Source organism: Helianthus annuus, chromosome 8 (assembly GCF_002127325.2).
Source record: "Helianthus annuus cultivar XRQ/B chromosome 8, HanXRQr2.0-SUNRISE, whole genome shotgun sequence".
NCBI classification, from domain to species: Eukaryota; Viridiplantae; Streptophyta; class Magnoliopsida; order Asterales; family Asteraceae; genus Helianthus; species Helianthus annuus.
Window position 1 is genome coordinate 69,047,854 of NC_035440.2, and position 21,749 is coordinate 69,069,602.

A 21,749-nucleotide genomic window follows, 5' to 3' on the forward strand; every position below is an offset into this window, starting at 1 on the left:
ATTAAAACTAAAAGACGTAGCCGTTGGTTTCTGTACTACGGTTTTACGCAAACGTGGTGTGTCTATAAATCTTTAACCCGGCACGACCCGGGCTACTGAACGCATAAAAGAACATGTAAAACGTTCACAAGATTTTTATGAATTTTCCCAAGTTATAAAAGAGTTTGTGCCTTGTGCATTCAAATCAATTTTAATAAACATTTTCAAATGTGTCAGTTGAATGTATTTACCAGTGTAAACTGACGTATTTTCCCCAAAAAGATTAAGTGCAGGTACCTAAACGTAATTGGCTGGTATTAGCTCCCTAGCGTCGGGATAAGCCTCGCAAGCTTGATTGCAGTATCTAATGGAACAATACTTTATCTGTACTTACGATCCACTGTGGATATTCAACTTCTGTAATACATTTTGATATTACAATCAGAGGTTGAAATTATATATTTAAATTATGCTTCCGCTGTGCATTATATAATTGTGTGGTTTGACTATATTGTTGCCAACATCGTCACGGTAATCCCCCACCGGGCCCACCGGTAAGACACGTGGAAATCGGGGTGTGACAGAGGGGTCCTCAACTTCCTCGGGTTTAGTTTTAGCCATCACCGGGGTTGTCAATGTCTTCTTGGCGGGGGGTTATGCCCCAGGTCTCTTGCTGAGTTCGTTGACTCTGCTCCTCTGACCCCCTTGCTGAAACCTGATGGGGAATCCGTCCTATTGCGGTCGGGGCCATTTGGCGTAGGCTGGTTTCCAAGATAGCGATGAAAAAGGTAGGGAAAGAGATGGTTAGTTACCTGGGGGATCATAAATTCGGGGTTGGGACACCAGATGGGGCTGAAGCTATCCTCCATAGCGCGAACAGGTTCCTTAACGCCTTTCACGATGATGGAGCCTTCACCATGCTTACTGTTGACCTCTCCAATGCCTTCAACCTAGTGGATCGCATAGCTCTTCTGCGGGAGGTTTGGATTCAATGCCCATCTATATTTCCTTGGATACATTTTCTTTATGGGCAAACCGCTAGGCTTTATGTGGGTAATGACTGTATTGGGTCGTCCACGGGGTCCAGCAGGGGGATCCTTTGGGACCTCTATTGTTCGCCCTTGTCTTGCACCCCCTCACACAACGTATACGAGACAGTTGCACCCTCCCCTTCCGCGCGTGGTATTTGGATGATGGTACTATTATGGGGAAAACATCTGAGGTAGCAAAGGCTCTGGCTATCATTCAATCTGAGGGGCCACCTTTGGGGCTCCGGCTTAATATAAAAAAACAGAGGTATATTGGCCGTCTTGCAATGGAGAAAAATTGGAGGCTAGTTTATTCCCGAAGGAGATTGGAAGACCAACGGGGGGCGTGAGACTCCTTGGGGGGGCTGTTAGTCGGGACCCCAGTTTCATTAGTGCTTTGGCTGCGCGACGAGCTTCTCGGGCAGTGGGCCTTATGAGTAGCCTTTCGCAACTCCGAGACCCGCAAAGTGAGCTTCTCCTGCTGCGCTCTTGCATGGGTGTCGCCAAGCTCCTTTTTAGACTGCGAACTTGTCAACCTGCGTTTGTAAAGGAGGCGGTATCATTATTCGATAAAGGGCTACGGGGGGCTATAGAGGACATTGTGGTGTGTGGGGGCCCGTTTTTTGGGGATTTTCAGTGGCGGGTTGCTTCTCTGCCCTGTAAGATGGGGGGCTTGGGCTTATCTCGGCCACGGATGTCTCCATTTACGGTTTTGTTGCCTCGCGAGCTCAATCGTGGGGGCTGCAAGATCACATCTTGCGCGAGAGTGGGGTTGTTGGGATGGATGGGGATTATGACATGGCTCTGGGGGAGTTGCATAGACACCTCCTGGATTTAGATATTGGCGGTTTCGCTAACAGAGACACAGCCCCACCGAAGACGCAGAAGACTTTGGCGAGTGCTCTGTTTTGTCGTATCGCTCAGAATATTGGATCAGATTTCTGTACGACCCCTCGTCAGAACGCCGTCCTAGAATGTTTGCGGGGCCCCCACGCCCAAGATTTTCTATCGGTCATCCCCATCGAGGGCTTAGGCCAAAAGATGTCAGCCGTTGAATACCGTGCTATCTTAAAATATCGGCTCATGATTCCTATGTTCCCTGATGATGAGCAATGCCCGATTTGCCGGAAAGCTTGCTTAGACCAATTTGGGGAGCATGCTCTGCACTGTAAAGAACTGCCAGGTTTTAAGTATAGGCACGACTGGGTGCGGGATGTCTTGGGGGACATCCTCAAACGGGCGGGGATCTCGGTGAAGAAAGAAGCCCCCGTAAACTTTCTGGCAGATCCGAGGGAAGGAAGATCCACATTGCGCCCTGCGGACGTGTTAGTTTTCGGGTGGGATGCAGGTAAACACGCGTGTGTCGATCTTACCAGGGTTTCCCCCCTTGTAGGCTTACGGGATACAGGTTTTGTCCCTGGTCAGGCAATTGCAAAGGCGGCAGCGAAGAAAATGGACAAACATGCAAAAGCCTGCGAGGATAATCAACATTCGTTTATCCCTTTTGCCTTTGATACCTTTGGCTCGCTAGCCCCAGAAGCCATCAGGTTTCTTGAACGGGTCCAACGGGTTGTTCACAGCAACATTTCGTCTCCTAGAGATCGGGGTTTCGTTTTTACTAGGTTAGGTTTCGCTATTCAAAAAGGGGTAGCGGCGCAGCTTGTTGCCCGCTTACCGGCTATTTTGGTGTAATTGTCCTTAAAGTTTTTATTTGAAATAAATATAAATTGATTTTTATAAAAAAAAAATTATAGCTTTCTTTTACACTACATGGTGTGGTGGGTAAAAACATAGTAGTATGCAGGCATCACATCACCTAAAGGGTAAAAGGGCTTTGCCCTTCAGATCACCAAAAAGAAAACTTGGACGAGCCCCAACTCCCATAGGATTCTTGGATTTCTTCCCATCAACGGGGTGATGGGCAAGGCGTGGAGCTAGGGCCGTTCAAATCGCTCGCCGCTCGCCGCTCGCTCGCCGCTCGTTCGGAAACTGCTCGGAAAATGCTCGTTCGATTTGACGCTCGGTTGTAAATGAGCCGCTCTGCTCGGTTCGGTTTGTAAACGAGCCAAGCATGAGCAAAGGTCCACTCGGCTCGGTTCGGCTCGAATTATTATTTTAATTAGTATATATATACATATACCTATACATATACATATATAAACACGTATATACACACACATATATATACACAAATATAAATTATACATAATACACACACCTATATAGATACACACTTACACATATATATATACTTAAATATAAATTAAATCTATAGTTTTATACGTACCACTCTATTAGATTTTGGTAAATGATATACAAATTTACAACTATATCTAAACGTACTAACCCAACCACGCTAATAAAAAAATTAATATTAAAACTAAAAGTTAAACCATAAACCGATACAAGATAGTTTGTTCATCGCCTCAGTGTTTCATGTCGTTATTATAAATCGATCGTCTCCTGCGCTCAACATAATTGTTCGTGCAATATGATGATCGCATCGTCGGCGACAACATTGTTGTTAATAAGAAAAATATTGTGCCACTAAATGTGCATATTTTTTAAGACATAAAAACTTGAGACCCAACATTGTTACTATCCCTCTCAGCAAATTTAAATCGGGCGACAAGATTGTCCAAATCGCTCGAATTTCGCTCGACGCTCGCTCGGAATTTTTATTGCTCGAAAAATGCTCGATTGATTTGAGGCTCGATTTTAAATGAGCCGCTCCGCTCGGTTCGGTTTGTAAACGAGCCAAGCACGAGCAAAGGTCCGCTCGGTTCGGCTCGGCTCGTGAACAGCCCAGAAGCCATCAGGTTTCTTGAACGGGTCCAACGGGTTGTTCACAGCAACATTTCGTCTCCTAGAGATCGGGGTTTCGTTTTTACTAGGTTAGGTTTCGCTATTCAAAAAGGGGTAGCGGCGCAGCTTGTTGCCCGCTTACCGGCTATTTTGGTGTAATTGTCCTTAAAGTTTTTATTTGAAATAAATATAAATTGATTTTTATAAAAAAAAAAATTTATAGCTTTCTTTTACACTACATGGTGTGGTGGGTAAAAACATAGTAGTATGCAGGCATCACATCACCTAAAGGGTAAAAGGGCTTTGCCCTTCAGATCACCAAAAAGAAAACTTGGACGAGCCCCAACTCCCATAGGATTCTTGGATTTCTTCCCATCAACGGGGTGATGGGCAAGGCGTGGAGCCCCTCCACCCCCCCAAACCTACTTTTCAGTCTTAGAAATTTTTTACTATTAATTAAAACTGTCATTACTTTGTAATTGTCCTTTTTCGTGTATAATCAATGTAAACATATTAAAACTTTTAAACTGTTTTAGACTTTTAGTAGAATTGGTTTTTCAATTAAAAAGGGGGTGGCGGCGCAACTTGTTGCCCAACTACCTGCCATTGCTTTGTAATTTCCCTTTTTCGTGTGGAATGATATTGTTGTGGATTTAAATCAAGAAAGCTATGTATTTATTTAAGAAAAAAAAACTGTTTTATAAGAAGTTTTGCAAACCATATTTGTCTCAAGCTTTATATCGATTAAAACCCTACAATTACATGTGTGGAGGTTTTTTTATTTATCTGTTTACACCTATTATTGTGCCCTTTTAACGAGTTCATAACATATTCAAATTAACTAAAATTTTCACACATATAAATACAACAAACATTTATGTTCCGAAGTTGCTAATTACATCCATTAGAAAACCTGAAAATCCTTTCCGCATATAAGCTCCTTTTTTGCGGCAAAAATAAGCAGCAAGTACATAAGCATGTATAGATTAAACACTCAATTAAGTAATATCACAACACCATGGAAGATCATCTGGTGGAAGAATCAATCTTTGATATGGCAAGTACATAAGCATGTATAGAATAAACACTCAATTAAGTACTATCTCAACACCGTGGAAGATCATCTGGTGGAGAAATCAATCTTTGATATGGCTCTGAACCATCCTTCACAATGAAGCCTGTAGCAAGACCCCAGGAAGTATGCTCTTCAAGATGGCAGTGTATAAACCATACCCCTGGATTATTTGCATTGATTCGAATTGTGGCCCATCCTCCCATCGGTACCCCAACTGTGTTGCGCTCAGGCGGATCCACAAGGTTGTATCCTGCGGTGTCCTTCTCAACATTAAAATTCCCAAATCCCCTACCGACAATGAAAAAGTTATGCCCATGAACATGAATCGGGTGATTTTCTAAGTTAAGAAAACTCGTGTCTTGAAGAACAATTTCTAACTGTGTCCCATACTCGACTACAAACAACTTTGTGCCAAAATTTGGGTTTAGGTTATGTGTCAATGGATCCACGCCTGTATAGTCGAAAACGCTAGGTGGCTGCAGTGGGAAGTCAATAGAATACTGCATGGAAGAAAAGTTTTTGTAATGCCATTCAAGTATGGATGTCATAGGACGAACAAAGGATTGGTTATTCATAGAAGCCGCAAATCTCTTCCCGTTATAGCCTTTGCATCTTTGGTTAGGAGGACAGTTTTGAAGATTAAGACTTATGGCTATGACAACACGTTTATCGATCGTTTTCGGCACAACACATGGGTACCGTGTTGTTCCAAGACTCCTAAGTTTTCGTACGAATTGTGTCGCGTATGCGTGATCTTCCATTCTAGGGAGGTGATGAGGTAAGACAAGATTAGATGCTTTAGGGAGAACCATGTGTTCATCCATGGTTCCTTTGTATTTCAAGAAACCTATTGTGGTAGAATTGTCGAAAGGGAATACACTAGTGAGGTATGGCCTTGCTGCCATTAAAAACAACCCGTTGGAGTCGTGTGTGTGTTGATTTGTGTTAAGGATGACAGTGTATGTTTGTCCCGGAGTGATCATTATGGCTTCGGTATCAAAGGGTTTGGTATAAGAAGCATCAGCCTCAACCACAGTTAGTGTATGGTTGGCTATAGCGAAAAAGAGTTCATCGTTAAGTGCAGCATTGATGATTCGAAGCATGTAGATCTTCCCTCGTTCCACAGTCTTGATAAAAGTATCTGCATTTAAAAGACTACATTATTCTAAAGCATTTCTTGATTAGTTTGGTTTAGTTCAAATTAGTAAAGTTTAGTGTGTTTTCTATTTATAACTGTGTTCAAACTTCTAACTCTAGTTCAATAAGAGTACCAGCAACACGGGTGTCTCACAGCTGGGATCCACGTTCCGGACTGTTATGATGTTTAAGGGTTGTTATTTGATTAATCTTGATTAGTTTGGGATTTTAATCAAAGTTTATCTAATTGGTTAGAGTTACTTAGTATTAGGGGACTAGGGGTGGTTCACTAGTGATAGAATCTATCACTCCCACTATCCAATCAAGTCATGCCATGTGCACAACCAATATTCTATCACTAGTGATAGAAATGTAGAGGGGGTGGTATCACTAGTGATGGTATCCCAACCTTTTTTATTTATTCCATCAGTGTACAACTCCTCAGCACTAGAGTACAACCCACCATACACAAAGTTCCAAAGTTCAACGCGTGACCACCACAACGCGTTAACTCTTCCACACGTGGTGGATGTGAGTGGCAGCCATGTATAACGGCGTGGTGGAATTCATCACGGAACAAAACAAACCCACCCCGGGTCCTCTTACCACAAGTGGGTGGCGATTGGTTGTCCGGCGATTGGTCTCCGGTCCAAACCCTAGATTGGTGGTGGTGATGGTTGTCCGACCTAATTTAGGTGAAGTGGTGGTGGTGGTGGCAGGTAGGTGGTGGTGGTATGTGGGTTGTGGTGATGGTAGGACACTTAAAGAGAGAGAAAAGGAGAGGTATGTATGTGGGGTATGTTTATATTTATAGGGGATAATTTAATTAAAAACCTTTAATTAAAGTGAAAACTTGAAAACTAATTAAAAAAGTCTAAAAACATGTTATTTTTCGCTACTTTTTATATATAATTTTTTTTTTTCAAAAAAAAAAAAAAAAAACTTGTACTACACATGTGCATTATATGTGTACTGCACATATACATTAAATGCTTAAAATTAGCTTTTGAGTTTAGTTTAACTTTTAGGGTTAGATTTTTTGAAGGTTTATCATTAGGATTAGGTTTTTTGGTGTGTGTGTGGGGGGGGGGGGTTAGGTTTTTTTTTTTCGAGTTTATATTTAGGGTTTAGTTTTAGGTTTTGTGAGGGGGGAGGGGGGGAGGGTTAGGTTTTTTGGGGGTGTGGGGTTTAAGGTTTTTGTTGGGAGGGTGAATTTATGTTTTTGAGAGGTAAGGGTGGGGGGTTTAGGTTTTTTTACTTGGGGGGGGGGGGTGTTGGTAGGGGGTGGTTTAGGTTTTACCGTATTTGCACATGTGCAATACAAACTTTTTATATATAAAAAGTAGCGAAAATTTATAAAAAAAAAATTGTAAAAAGAAATTTTTGGTATGTTTTTAGGCTTTTTTAGTTAGTTTTCAAGTTTTCACAATAAAAGTAATTTTCGCTTGAACCCTCCCCTATATTTATAAGTATATATATAATTTTCAACATAATTGTTTTATTTATTGTTTTTTTATGATTATTAATTTTAGCATTTAGGGTTAATGACCAAAATATACCTTTATATGGGGTCTATTTGGTTAGATTTAACCATAAAACTAACTGAGTTAGGGCTAAAGAATGTAACAAGCAAGGGTTTGTAAATATTGAATACGTTATTTATACCAGTTGAAGATAAAAGACACAGTTTGGAATTTAGTGTTAACCTAAATGACGATTTTTGTAATTTACTTTATTTTAAAATAGTATTAGTTTTTCACTGAACCGCTTTCATAGTGATAGAATGTAAGGTTTTTTATTTTTTTTTTTAAATTGGAAATCCATTGTAAGGCCACCCGGGGTGGTTGTTTCTTTGTCCGTGATGAATTTGTATAACGCGTGATTTTGTACAAAACATCATCGCCACTCCAATGGATCACGCGTCAAATATAAAATGCGTTATATTTTTAACGCGTGATTGTTTTGATTGTTTGAGGGAAATTGTTGGGTGTAGTGGTGAGTGATGGACATTTCCACTAAAAAAAGGTTGTGAGTGATGGAATAATGTTTGATGAAATGACGAAACTTGATTGTAAGTTGTGAATGAGTGATAACCACTCCTACCCCCAAATAGTTTCATTAATCACAAAAAATTGAAATAACTTATTATCCTTGTTGATTTCCGAATCTCAATTTTGATACCTTTTATTATTTGCAACTTGGAATATATGATCAATGATTGTGATAGAAAATAATACTAACAAAATATATGCCATTACACATAATGTACTTAAGAGTATGGGTGACTTTTTGTTTATATGTTTGAATGATTTTACCAAAAGACATTTGGTTGTCTTTTTCAATGGCAAAGATAACACAAAATACCATGTATGTGCTGACTACTGATTTTCCAAGGTGTATCATCGTTATCATCATACTCAGTAAATCTTACCAATAGCAAAGCTAACGTATAGTCTGAGAAGGGTAAGATGTAGACAGCCTTACCACTACCACATAGGAATAGAGAGGCTGCTTACAGTGAGACCCCCGGGCTCGATAGTAGTTTTGCATCAAGTCTTGGACATAAGACACATAACACTGAACAATTAAAACGAAGGCAGATTACTGCATGTACTCGCTTGTCTTTCGGCTATCAACGTCACCACATGATAAATGATTAACCATCCCTCTCTTTTAATTTTATTTTCACGAAATTAATAAAATAACGCTAAAATTAATGCACTCTCACTTTTGCCCTCTAGCGCCCAAACATATATACATTATATGCGCATACCGCAAGCGGCGCGTAGATTTTCGAAGGTATCAAATATTATTATTACGTACCTTGGACTGAACATGGATACAATGATCCGGGCAAACCATTAATCGTATAAGCGTCTGATGAGTTCGGGCCACTGCCATACTTGTACATTTCATCTTCGATTCCTTCAACAGGTAAGTTCCACCATTCTCCTGCGAGTTGTAAATTACAAACATCAAAAAGAGACATCTAACATAAAGAGAGGTATCACGTTACATATGATCACACCTACCAAATATTATTGGGATTTCAGCTTCAATAGGAGCCGCAAACGGATAGGGCAAATGCGGGTATATGATGATGGCACCATAGACGGTGGCACGCTGCCAAGCAATATGAGCATGCCACCAAAGGGTGCCTCTCTGGCCGGTAACTGTGAACTTATATGTATAAGACCGTCCAGGTTTTATGGGACACTGCGTAACATATGCAGGCCCATCGGCCCATCCGGTTCTAAGTTGCTTGATTCCATGCCTGTTCATACCAACACATTTGTCAACCAATGATCAAACAAGTAAGAGGAAAACAGATGATTAAAAGATGAAATTACTAACCAATGGATAGTGGTGTTTATTGAAACACCATTGGTAACCTTAATCTCCACATCATCTCCTTCGTTTACAGCTATTGTTGGTCCTGGATACTCACCATTTACTGTCAATATGGCTTTTCTACTGCATAAACGAGTTATGTTTTTCCATTCGACCTGAAAATTAAAATGCGTCAGTCAGTCATTGCTATCTCATGATTTAGATTGTTACATACACCAAGATTACTACCAACAAACACACATGCATAGCGTACATTGAAATGGTAGCGTTTTGAGGTGGTGGAAGATGAACAAAAAGGAATAGCTGTGAGAAGCATTGATAGAACCAAACTTGTTGCCAAAACAAAATGCTTATTCATCATATCAATCTATGGCAAACTCTGGAGGAAACTCCCTACTTAAGGTTGCCAACAATCATCCATATATATACATGGATAGGAAAATATCGGCTACATGTTTTGTTGTTTTAGTTATATGTTCTCGCATTTGAGAACCACCATTTATGACGAGAATCGTTGTGAACACAACCAAAACAACTTAAGAAAGCTTAAAAAAACACACAATTTTTTTTTCATTAAAATCGTAACTTTTTATTAATATTTCTTTTATAAAAAGTCACTATTTAGCTGTAAAAAAACATTTTTACCATTTAGTTTTAGGGTTTAATTTTTAGCATTTCGCTTGGGTGGAGGGTGGGGGTGGGTGGAGGGTTTATGTTTTTTTAGGTTTTTGGGGGGTAGGGGGTTCATTGTTTGTATTGGGTTTATTTTGGTTCTATTCACATTGGTTTTCATGATTCTCGCCTTAATATATATAGAGAGAAAGAGAAGGAGTTGGGTAGAAAGTGGATTTTCCCTAGAAAGTCTAGTAAGCAATAAGAATTGGACATGTGGCATTGAAGGATTTTAACTAGAAGGGCAATTATGTACTTTCACATTCTAATTTTATATTTGGAATTTATCTTTATTAACTAACATTGCATGTATTCGAATGTAACTGATTGTGTCCATGATTTTCGGAATTTTGGTTGTTTTCGAATTCAAATCATATGTAAATATAGATCGTTCGATCGTTTACTTGTTCACAAGCTTCATCCGTATTCAATATTTTTTTTTTCGAAGAGAAAAATCATGGCTTCGAACACACTTGTCGATTGTGGAGATGGTAATTACATTTATTTTTTTTCTTTACTATTGTACTTTTGTGTGTAGATTATTAACATTTATCTGGAAAACCATCAGCATGTTCTTGGTGATGTGTTTTAACAGTCAGAGAGATTGAAGTCAATGTGTTTATTGATCCCATAATGTGACTGATGGTTTGTAATATGCAGATAACTATTTTTTTTTAGATATTGGATGGTGTGTTTTAACTTCCATATTGTAGTTTTGTGTGTTGTTTATTAACCTTTTTCTGGAAAACCAGCAGCATGTTTCTTGGTAATGTGTTTTAACAGTTAGAGAGGTTGAAGTCAATGTTTTTATAGATCCCATAATGTGAATGATGGTTTGTAATATACAGATCACTCTTTTTTTTGGATATTGGATGGTGTGTTTTAACTTCCATTATGATGTTTTTTTTATTCAAGGTTGACTAGTTATCAGTTTTTTAGCACGTAGTTTAGAATTTTGTGTTATGATGTGTTTTATAAGTTTAGTAGTAGATAGCATGATCAGTATGTTTTGTACTATGGCTTATTTTATTTTTTACATGTGAGAACTTTTTATTGTCGGTTTTTGTTTTATTTTCATTACATTGTGTTTTATAATGTTTTTTATGCTCATTAAATCAGTTGTGTGTTAAGTGTTTAAAAATCTACTAGGCTTTTTTATGGTAGTTTGTGTTATGGTGTTATTTATATAAAACCCCATTTATGCAAGGTCAGTGTGTTTTAGTGTTTCGAAATCAGTTTTGTCTTTATGTTTTATGCATGTGTTTAAAACAGTTTTGGTTTTTCTATCTTGTTACCTCAAATGTGTTTTAAGATTCAAATCTGTGTAGGTTTCTTTTTTGTGTGTGGTAAACCCTTTTAGTGTATGTAAATGATGTGTATGCATTTTTTGTCATGTTTTGTAGATGCTCCTAATTACCAATTACGTGGCATGGAACAAGTTTCTCCTAACTCAGGAACAAAGAGATATATTCCAGATTCACCATCTTCGTTTACTTCAGCAGAGGGCATGTTATTTGACACGGTTGATGTTGCGTATAACTTTTACAAAGCTTATGCAGAAGCTGGAGGTTGGACAATTAGGAAGGGCACCCAGCATGAAAATTGTGGTATTGTAATAAATAAGTATTTTTTTTTGTTCAAAAGAGGGTCACAAAGAGTTTCGACCGGTCGATACTTTAGCCGAACAACTTTACGATAGGTGGGTACGTAGGGTACCATCCAAAAGGAGTGGATGGCAAGCGATGATCAGAATAAAGCTGAACGATGCCAAGAAGTATGAGCTATATCATTTCACAGAGGCGCACAACCATGATTTTGTGCACGAAGAAGGTTTACATCTTCTTAAGGAAAACAGGGGTGTTAATCGTGCGCACGAAGAGATAATAAATAAGATGTCAAATCTTAACATTGGTCCTGTTCGAGCATTTAATATTATGAAGGAAGTGTATGGCGGGTTCGACAAAGTCGGTGCGACCAAAGTTGATTTCAAAAATTTCAAAAAAGAAACTAAATCTGTTTATCGGAGAGTTTGATGCTGAAATGTTTGTCAAGCGACTAATGAGGAAAAAAGAGTTTTTACCGAACTTTTCTTGCGAATATCAAATGACGGACGAAGGTGTGTTGAAGTGCATTTTTTGGGCTGACGAGGATATGAAGAGGAATTTTTATATGTTTGGAGACGTTATATCATTTGATGCTACCTACAAGCGGAACAAGTAACGACGAGATTAATTTTTCTCTATATGCATTGTGTTTTAGCCCGGTTGTGTTATAAATACATTATGATATTTTGTCATTCGCTGATTTTTTGTCTGTAGGTATAACATGATGTTTGTCCCTTTCACCGGGATTGATAATCACAATCGGAACGTCACACTTGGTGCTGCAATTCTTGGTTCTGAAACGGCAGAGACGTATAGCTGGTTACTTAAGGTGATCAAGGACGCATATGGGTACGCGCCTCCCGTAATCGTTATTGACCAAGACCATGAGATGAAAAGGGCTATAGCGGATGTTTGGCCTGAGTCGAGGCATCGGTTATGTATGTGGCACATCATGGATAAACTCACTAAAAAGGTCTGTTTTTTTTATGACAGTGTTTTTTTAGATGTGTATTTTTACTGTGTTTTAATTTTTCTTTTTTAACATACACGCTAAAATGTTGCTTAGGTCGGGGCTGCCCTATGTTCAAATACCGATTTCAGGAAAAGATTGTTTGCAGTTGTTTGGACTGATTCTCTATTGCCCGAAGCGTTTGAGACTGAATGGGCAGCTATCTTAAATGATTTCGGTTTAACCGACCATGAATGGCTGACGTATATATACGGGCTCCGAGAATCATGGATTCCAGCTTCCTATCACGAAGAAGAAATGTCTGGACTTATGCGGACGTCATCTAGATCTGAAAGCGAGAATCACTTTTTTAGCAAGAGTAGCAATCCAAAGTGCACTTTGGTTGAATTTCTTAGCCACTTCGACACAGCTATCGAAGCGCAAAGACACGAGCATCGAAAAAGCGATCATGACACTCGATACACCAACCCTGCGCCGTGGAGTGATTTCGTTATCGAGAAGCAAGCAGTTTAGATATATACCAGAACTATATTTTTTGACATTCAACTTGAGATTCAACATGCTATTCATCGTTGTACTAGTGTCAGATTAGATTATGTTGGTGATTTCATTAAGTTTGTTATTATGGATCTCGATCAGCCATGTTCTGCGTTCTTTGAGGTGATATTGTGTTTTATGTTATTTATACATTATTTTGCCTTTTTTAAGTATCCATCTGATTTATGCACTGTGTTTTATGGATATTCAATGTTACAAGTTATGATACGTGAGGAGGATGTTACCGTTAAATGTATCTGCAATAGGTTTGAGCAGTTTGGATTGTTGTGCAGTCATATTTTTTGTGTGTTAAGGATTCTTGATGTAAGGGAGTTTCCGAAACAATATATATTGAGGCGATGGACGCGTGAAGCTCTTCCAAATAGTTCCCCTGGGTCCATTCTTACGGATGGCGGTGATCCAGATCGTAACGAGGAGGTTAACCGTTGTATTCGTGAGATTAGACACGGAACTGAGTATGTCGTGAACAAGTTGATTTCAAAATTTGATCAGTTGTGTAATTTTCGTGATCATATCAAGCAGTTTATGTTAGTCGCTGACGAGGCCCAGATAAATGCACCTCCCAAGACACGACGTAATTGATTTGCTGAACTGCTGGGAGTTGCTCCAGTGAGCACGATCACCATCCGTTTTCCAATTGGTACCAAGTTCAAGGGTTGTGGTTCTCATAAACGCCTCAAATCTCAAAAGGAGCGAGCCATAAGTCAGTCTGGAAGTAAACGTCGGCAATGTTCAATATGTAAAAAAATATGGTCATAACAATCGAACGTGTTGGAAATACACTGTGGCTGTGCCTGTGCCTGAGGCAGGCACTTCGCGGAATGCTAAAGGTAATGCTGCTACAATCGGTGAAGGTGACGCTGCTACAGTTGTTGAAGGTGATGGTCCTGGATCAAACGATGTTGATGATGTGTTTTACACATCGGGAAATGATGCAGATCTGGATGACGAAGACATGGCAGAGTAGTTCCTTTTTTATAAAAAATTAAGTGTTTTGTTTAACTTTTCACTTTTGTGTTTTAATTTTCTCGTGTTTTTGTTTGGATTTTAATTTGTTGATTTTAAAACTGGTTGGGTTGGACATTTGTGTTCTTGATATTTTGTGTTTTGGCGTAACTTTGTTTTTTAAACAGACCCCTGTGTTTTATCTGATGCATTCATTGTCCGTGGTTTGGTGGGTTGAAGGATGTGATAATGTGTTTTACTTATCACACACATTATAATACCACCCTTTTTATGTAATTGTCATGCCATGTAAACTTGGTCTTATACTCTTCAGGATTCATGCTGTGTTTTAATATCTATTACATATTTTACATATCCCTTGTACTAGTTAGTTTTGGTATACAGTTTACCATTTACAGCCACTAAAATGTGAATTAACGTGGTTTACAGTTTATAGATTCCATGAAAAAGATAGTTTGGTTTCCAGATCACATTATTTCATAATGTCTATCAGGTGTGTTTTAAGAGGTTATACATTAATACAAACTGTATTTCCTTTGTGGATCCAAATAAACTAACATTATCGACATAAATTCACATTGTTAAAGAGGTACAAACTGTTCTAGATGACATTTTTATCGACAGGAAACTCAAAAAACATAACCGAACATATTTTAAGATATACAATTCAAAATAACACCACCAACGAAATGTTAAAATTATTTTTGAAACACATCCCATATTACTTCAAGAAACCACCACCAACAAAATGTTATTATTGTTTTTTTTTTTTTTTTTTGAAAACATCCCATTTTAATTCAGTTGTCCAATCTTTCCTTGATTGCGTCAAAGGCTGCTGCTTCTAGCCTCTTTTTTCCATCGGCCGACAAATTTTTGTATTTAGCAACGTCAGCTTCAACAAAACTTATGTACGTGTTTGCGTCACTTAGAAGCATCTTTGCAATGTACTTATGCCTAAGATCATCAATTTCTTTGCGCTGCTTGTATGTAATCTCACCCGCATCAGTGCACTCGTTTGAGAATCCGCGTTCCCAAGCTTTTCCAGTCACGCCCTTGTACATTTCCATATGGCGCATCAGGAAAATGCCACATTTGATTACATTATGCTTTGTACGCCATGGCATCTCCAATCGTACCGGCTCAACTTGACTGATCACCCTACCCGCTGGATACCCAATATTTTCCAAGTACACTGAAAAAAGCATCACGCTGCATGATAAACATTTTAATCAGATTGTGTTTTAAATTCATGTACCTGCATAGATTATGCATTTGTGTTATAGGTTTTGTTTACGTACACCCGTTATTAACAGAGGGAATAATTTATAATTCTGATGAAGTGTGTTTTAAGTACACAATAGTGGTATTATGTAGTGTCACATTAAACTGTGTTTAAATTATTAATAGTGCTGATAAGGTATCATTCAGTGTCCATTGTGTTTTAATCTCAAACTTTATACATAGAGAACTTCATGCAGTATCACAGCAATTTGGGTTTTATATTACTAACAGAGGTCATAAGATATGTGGTCTGTATGAATTGTGTTTTAAGGGATTAAGAGAGAACATAAGATACTAACAACTTCATGCAGTTTGTTAATTGTGTTTTATAACCATGGACATCAGATATCATGCATATGTGTAACAAAGGACGTTTGTAGTTTATATACAGAGGTGCGTACCAATTTTTCCGGTTGTTCGTTGTATTTCTCTTTCATCGACACATCCTTAGCGTTGTTGTCCAAAACCTTTACACTCATGTCCCTCAAATTGAAACATACACAATAGAAATGATCGTCGTGTAAGAGTGGTACAAAGATGAGCGACTTGTCAGGTATCTTTTTCACATCAACATATTATAAGACCAGTTCCATGTTTTCTGCGAAGGTTTTTGACCTTGTTTTCGCACTTTTCTTGTAGTCTTTTTCATTCTGCATTTAAAGTGATTGTGTGAAACAATATTACAAAAGTAGTAAACTTTCATTACAATGTCATTATGATCATACTTTCCAACATATTCACTGAACAAAACAGGCGTGCGATGCTTCCCTTTTGCCTGAATTTTTCTTCATAGTTCAGCAAATCCGCCCATGCGCTTATTACCAATATATGCAATTCCATTCCCGGCAATAACGATTCGAGCGGAGATCTCATCACCGGCACACCTATGGTAGTTTTAAACACAGTATCCCTAACGAATACAAACATATTTTAAACAATGTGTTATAATAATTTCAAACCAATCAGTTACAATCACTGTGTTTTAACATATTTTTAGAAACATTGGTATTATATATTACAAAATTTTTACATACCACATTGAACCCAAGGCCGAAAACATGTATGAGCTGACCGAGACCTCAGCGTTGTCAAGCTTCATCCTAATCTCTACTGCCTGCTTCATGTATGGAGACCTTAGAGCGTCGGTCAACTCTGTTTGTCTTTGCGGCCTTACTTTCCGCTTTCCAATGTCCAACTCGTGTATAACCTGCCCCTTTCTAATCGAAAATTCATATTCCTCGGCTGTTTTTTGGGAGATCGGTGTGACGACGAGTGCGGGCTACTCCACTACTTCAACAAAATGAGTCGTCGATGTGGTTTCTTGTCAACAGTCTTACATATCTCTTCGACAAATGAAGGTGTCTACTGCGACAGATCCACATTCTCCTTATTTGCCTCCTTTTCTGGTGTTTTATCGGTAGGAGTTTGTGGTTGTCCAGTTGTCGTACATGTGGACCCAACCTTTTTCAGCATTTCAGTCCACATTGTGTGTTTCTCTTTTATTTTCTCACTTTCGGGGTTTAATTGGAAACCTTCCGTAAAAGGGTCGTTTATCCTTTTCACACATTCGTCAAACTGATTCAAGAACACTTCCAACATTCCCGCATGCACCTGAATTACATCATTAAAACTCAACACATTATCATTAAGCAACAACATGAGATTTATGTCACATCACATCACATTGTGTTCTAGTGTAGAGTTTAAAAAATCCTTTGCATTTTATAACAATCTGATTGTGTTTTATGTGTTGTATGTGTCACATTTCATAAGAATGTGTTTTAAGGGTTACATTGTGTTTTACAGTGTTTTACCTTGTGTTTTACGACAGATTGTGTTTTACCATACATAATCCTAAGTTGTGTATCAAGAATATGTTTTAAACATTCTGAATGTGTTTTAATATGTTCACATATACATTATGCACTGTGTTTGTCTTCTAGTTTAGAATTTAACAAATCCTTTTCATTTTAAACAATCTGAAATGTGTTTTATAACAGATTGTGTTTTAACATACATAGGTCCATGTTTTAACATGTATTAAAAAACTCTGAAAGTACCTCGTCGCTCTGGCTCGCTTGCGGTGTCGACCCATATTGAGATACCGTAGGTATCCTAATCTCTCCATCAAAGCCTATGTTAATGCCCGGCTGACTTTGCTGTGTTTACCCGTACTCGTCGGTTTCAATGTAGTATCTCTCTATATCGGCTACATCGTAATCAGCAGCAGTTGTTACACCTTCTACGTTCATGTATTCTCCAAACTCATCATTTTTTCCCACATTAACGGGAATTTCATCGACAACAGGCATAGTTTCCGGCCCAACTTCAGCATCAAATTTCTTGTTCCCATCATGAGCAGGTTTTGCCCCAACTTTTTAATTTGTTTTTTTTTTTCAGTACACTTGACTCTGTAGGTTTACCATGCATTTTATTGGCCGCCTTCACAACAGTATTTTTCCTTTTCACCATTTCAGTTTTGTATTGTGTTTTATTTTTTATTTTTTTTTTTTGGATACATCTTTCTCATCTGCCTTTACTTCATTTGCTTGAACCTTTTCTTCAGCCATTTTCACAGCGTTTGTGCCACCTGATTCTCCATCACTTTCATTTTTTACAAACGGATATCTTTGATCCGGATGCAGACCCTTTTCATTCTCTAACAATTGCTCAAACCTGACCGTGTCCAATTTTATGCTAAGTGACTCGATATCGTCCTGTGTGATATCCTCGATGAGATGAGCTGCTCTTGGCTCATCTTCCTTGAATTTATTTTGGTCACCTATCAACACCGCCTGTAAAGATGACGTACAACTGAAGTCAGATGTGTTTTAAGGATTTTTCTATAAATCAGGTTGTGTTTTAATAGTTCTTTTGCAATTTAACACTCTGAATGTGTTTTATGTTTTTTGTCTATGTCACATTACATCACATTGTGTTTTTTGATGATCACATTACATCATAATGTGTTTTACAACAGGTTTTTTTTATATTGGAGTTTAACAAAAACTTTGCAATCTAAAACTCTCTGAATGTGTTTTACATCAAACTATGTTTTTAACATGCACAAGTCTAAGTTGTGTGTTAAGATGTGTTTTAATGCACAATCCAAGTGTGTGTTTAGAAAATTATATACGCATTCGGAACATATCACTATCAAAGGAATGGGACCAAGAAAGCAGTCCTTTGGTGTCCATGCTTCCACTGTTCGATCTAGACACCTGATCATGTATTCACACAAGTTAAAACTTCTGATATCCATCCCTCGACGCAAGGCTAGTAGAAACCTCATATTAATTGACGAATTGGTAGTTGTCTCTCCTAGAAGTGTGTTGTAGAATAGCAAAAAGTTTAACACAAAGATTCTCCCGCTCGCTTTTTGGGCCTGCATGTATGTCTTGAATTGAACAGGTGTCAAACGTGCAGGATCGTTTTCGAATTGTCCTTTCCATTCCGCCACAACCTCATAGAAATCTGCCCTTTCTCTCTCAACCTCCTTTATTTCTCCCTTCCCTCTCGGTACGCCAAATATATCGTTCACCAATTCCTCCGTGATTTAAATGTGGTGTCTAGGATCGTTCAACTGACCCGAATGAGTCGTTCAGAGAGGTTCTGATCTATTTCAGGTGCGGAAAACAAGAAATAGACTTAGAAACAGCTAAAACTTCACTTTAAACACTGATTGCATTAATCTGACACTATTTACAATCAAATCTCACACCGGCAGCACCTCGGTATGAAATACATGAACTATTACCTGATTTCACTCTAAATGACCTATATATAGGGTCCTGATTCCGCCCGAAACATACAAGAGCCATTTGGAGCGGAATCTGAATCTTGTGATTCCGCTCGAAAAGTCACAATGACAGTTTGGAGCGGAATTAGCCTCTATGAGCGAAATCAGCTTCTAACACTCTAAATAGTTTGGAGCGGAATTAGCCTCTATGAGCGAAATCAGCTTCTAACACTCTAAATCTTGATATTTTCTCGAATAACATGCCCTGATCTATACAATCTAGACTAAGACTCGATACAAGATGAAGTCGACAGATGTATGCACCAACAGACTCCCCCTCAGATGTTGACGAGTCTTCAGTTTCGAGTCTGACTGTGTCGTGTCTTTGCATCTTCAGTCTTGTTTAGTCTCTGGGCTTCACTTTCTCTATCTTCTCTTGCATGACTTCAGACTCCCCCTAACGATATGTTGGCATTCCTTTAGTTCATCAGCATCATCAGCTTCAGGATCGTTGTCTGGCTTTCACACTTTGTCCATGATCATTGCCTGGCTCAAACTTTGTCCACAATATCGAAACCTGGCTCTTTTAACACAAAAGCTTTTCAGGATCGATTAATCCTGGCTCAGACTAGCATTTGCACAATCATAAACTCTCCCTCAAATCAAAGCATATATGATGAACCACTAGTAAAATTAGGATTTAAATGTTTTGGCTTCAAAAACAAACTCCTCCTCACCACATGGTCATCATGTTTAGCACTTGGAATTTTGAAAATCACCTCTCCAACATCAGTTGCCGAAAATCTTTTTGTATTTTTTAAAATTTATGCTAAAACACACTCAAAATCTTTTTGGATTTTTGAATAAAAAGAAATGCAATAAAGAAAATATTTACAGACAATATTTTTGTGAGTTTGTGTAAGAGGATCATATCAGTTTCTGAGACAAATCACCAACATCGTTAAGCTTTATTTCATTTTAAGTTCTAAACAATTCACCTAGATTGTCAGTATATCTGTCCACTTAAATTTTCACACAAATTTCAACTGATCCGAGATATGGTATTAATGTTTTAAGAACTTAAACTTATTCGCTTGTCCCACTACTTGAATATACTCCCGTATCCAGATCCCAATATTCAGTCTTACAGGTGAGTATACCACAGATGATATCTGTAAAGGGTTAGGTGCGAGGGCCATGAGAGCTCAGGTCGATACTTCCGTATACGCAGAGAGATGACGGCTTCGACTTTTTGGTGTGTCCCCTTTAGAGGATCTTTTGTTTCAACAGCAATGACTATCAATTTTATTGTTTCATCAATTTGCTGAGGGCTGTGCTTTTTCAAGCATTTGCGGAAAGTATTATACGGGGACTAGGTCAGAATTTCCATTCAGCAGAAATCCCGGGATAATACCCCAGATATCACTAAGCATAAAGACGTAGTATCTTAGAATAAGGGACCTTTCAAACAAGATTTCAGGGGTTACTTATATATCCAAGAAGATGTTACCCACAGAATAAGCAAGTTTGAATTTTTAGGTTTATATCTCGTTACAATCTACTAAATGTGCAAAAACCTACTGGCATATCCATAGTGAGATTGTTTATCACATTTTAACTTTCCAAATTCTTTAGCATGTTGTGACAGTCATACTGAAGTACTATCATTTCCTCTTTTCACAACAAAACTCATTTTTGCATTTTATAATGTTTTTGTCTTTTTCAAATTTTCTAATGTTTTTGGATTTTCTGAAATTTCTACTCTCCCTAAAATGCAAACACATTTAAAAGGAAATTTGAAAACTATCTAAGCTCTTGACCCAATTAAAACTGTACAAATAAAATGACAACCGATATTGAATCGCATCAAATCGCCATCCACTTGGCATAAACAATTAGAACTCCCCCTTTCAACAAACTATTTTCTCATTATGATTTCAAAACACTTAAGTTTGTTTTAATCAAAATGATTTTTCCGGAAAATAAGTTTGTTATAACCACTTGTAGGTTTACTTGTAGGATAGGGGTATGATTCATCATATTGTTCATCAATCACTTTTAGTAGATCAAGTACAAATTAATGTCCCTGATTTACCCTATGCAAATATGCACCCTCTGTACCAATTGTACAAACAATCACCATTGTCCAGTGTAGGAATAAAACATCTACACTAGATCATTTACCAAACAAGATGCCGATTCCTGCTTCGCACTTACCAACCTGGAAGCTCCGGCGTAGTCCTTCAACCTGTAAAATTTAAACTCATTCAAAATCTTTCAAACAATCTATTCAAAAACTAGAATGATGCCGATTCCTGATCCACGATTACAAACTTGGGATCTTGATGCGTGCTAATGTGTATATGTTTTAGGTATATATTTTAAGCCATTTTTACACTTTTTAGCCAAGTTTTAAATTTATAAAACACGATATTTACTAACACTAAACACACATATGGGTAAGCACCCATCGTGGACGTAGTATAGTGTTGGTAAGATACCGAGGTCGTCCAAGGACACAAGAGCTTTTAGTACCGGTTTATCCTCAACGTCTAATCAAATCAAAATGTTAGAAAAAGATTTT

General features: G+C 38.2%; 3 protein-coding genes across 3 annotated transcripts; 2 read left to right on the forward strand and 1 right to left on the reverse strand.

Annotated features, from left to right (window-relative positions):
* Window positions 1–4,673: 4,673 nt before the first annotated feature.
* LOC110871218 (laccase-1) lies at window positions 4,674–9,545 on the reverse strand (the record flags this gene model as incomplete). Its single annotated transcript, XM_022120104.2, has 4 exons — window positions 4,674–6,028; window positions 8,848–8,976; window positions 9,057–9,298; window positions 9,379–9,545. Coding segments are annotated over 4 exons (1,650 nt in total), but the record flags the coding sequence as incomplete, so codon positions are not given.
* A 2,605-nt stretch (window positions 9,546–12,150) lies between these two features.
* On the forward strand, window positions 12,151–13,134 carry LOC110870204 (protein FAR1-RELATED SEQUENCE 5-like). Its single transcript, XM_022119403.1, has 3 exons — window positions 12,151–12,263; window positions 12,366–12,624; window positions 12,718–13,134. Exons 1-3 carry the CDS (start codon window positions 12,151–12,153, stop codon window positions 13,132–13,134), a joined length of 789 nt encoding a protein of 262 aa, XP_021975095.1.
* Window positions 13,135–13,368: 234 nt separating this feature from the next.
* On the forward strand, window positions 13,369–14,146 carry LOC110870202 (protein FAR1-RELATED SEQUENCE 3-like). Its single transcript, XM_022119402.1, has 2 exons — window positions 13,369–13,753; window positions 13,989–14,146. The coding sequence occupies exons 1-2, from the start codon at window positions 13,369–13,371 to the stop codon at window positions 14,144–14,146; spliced, it is 543 nt and encodes a 180-aa protein (XP_021975094.1).
* Window positions 14,147–21,749: the final 7,603 nt, after the last annotated feature.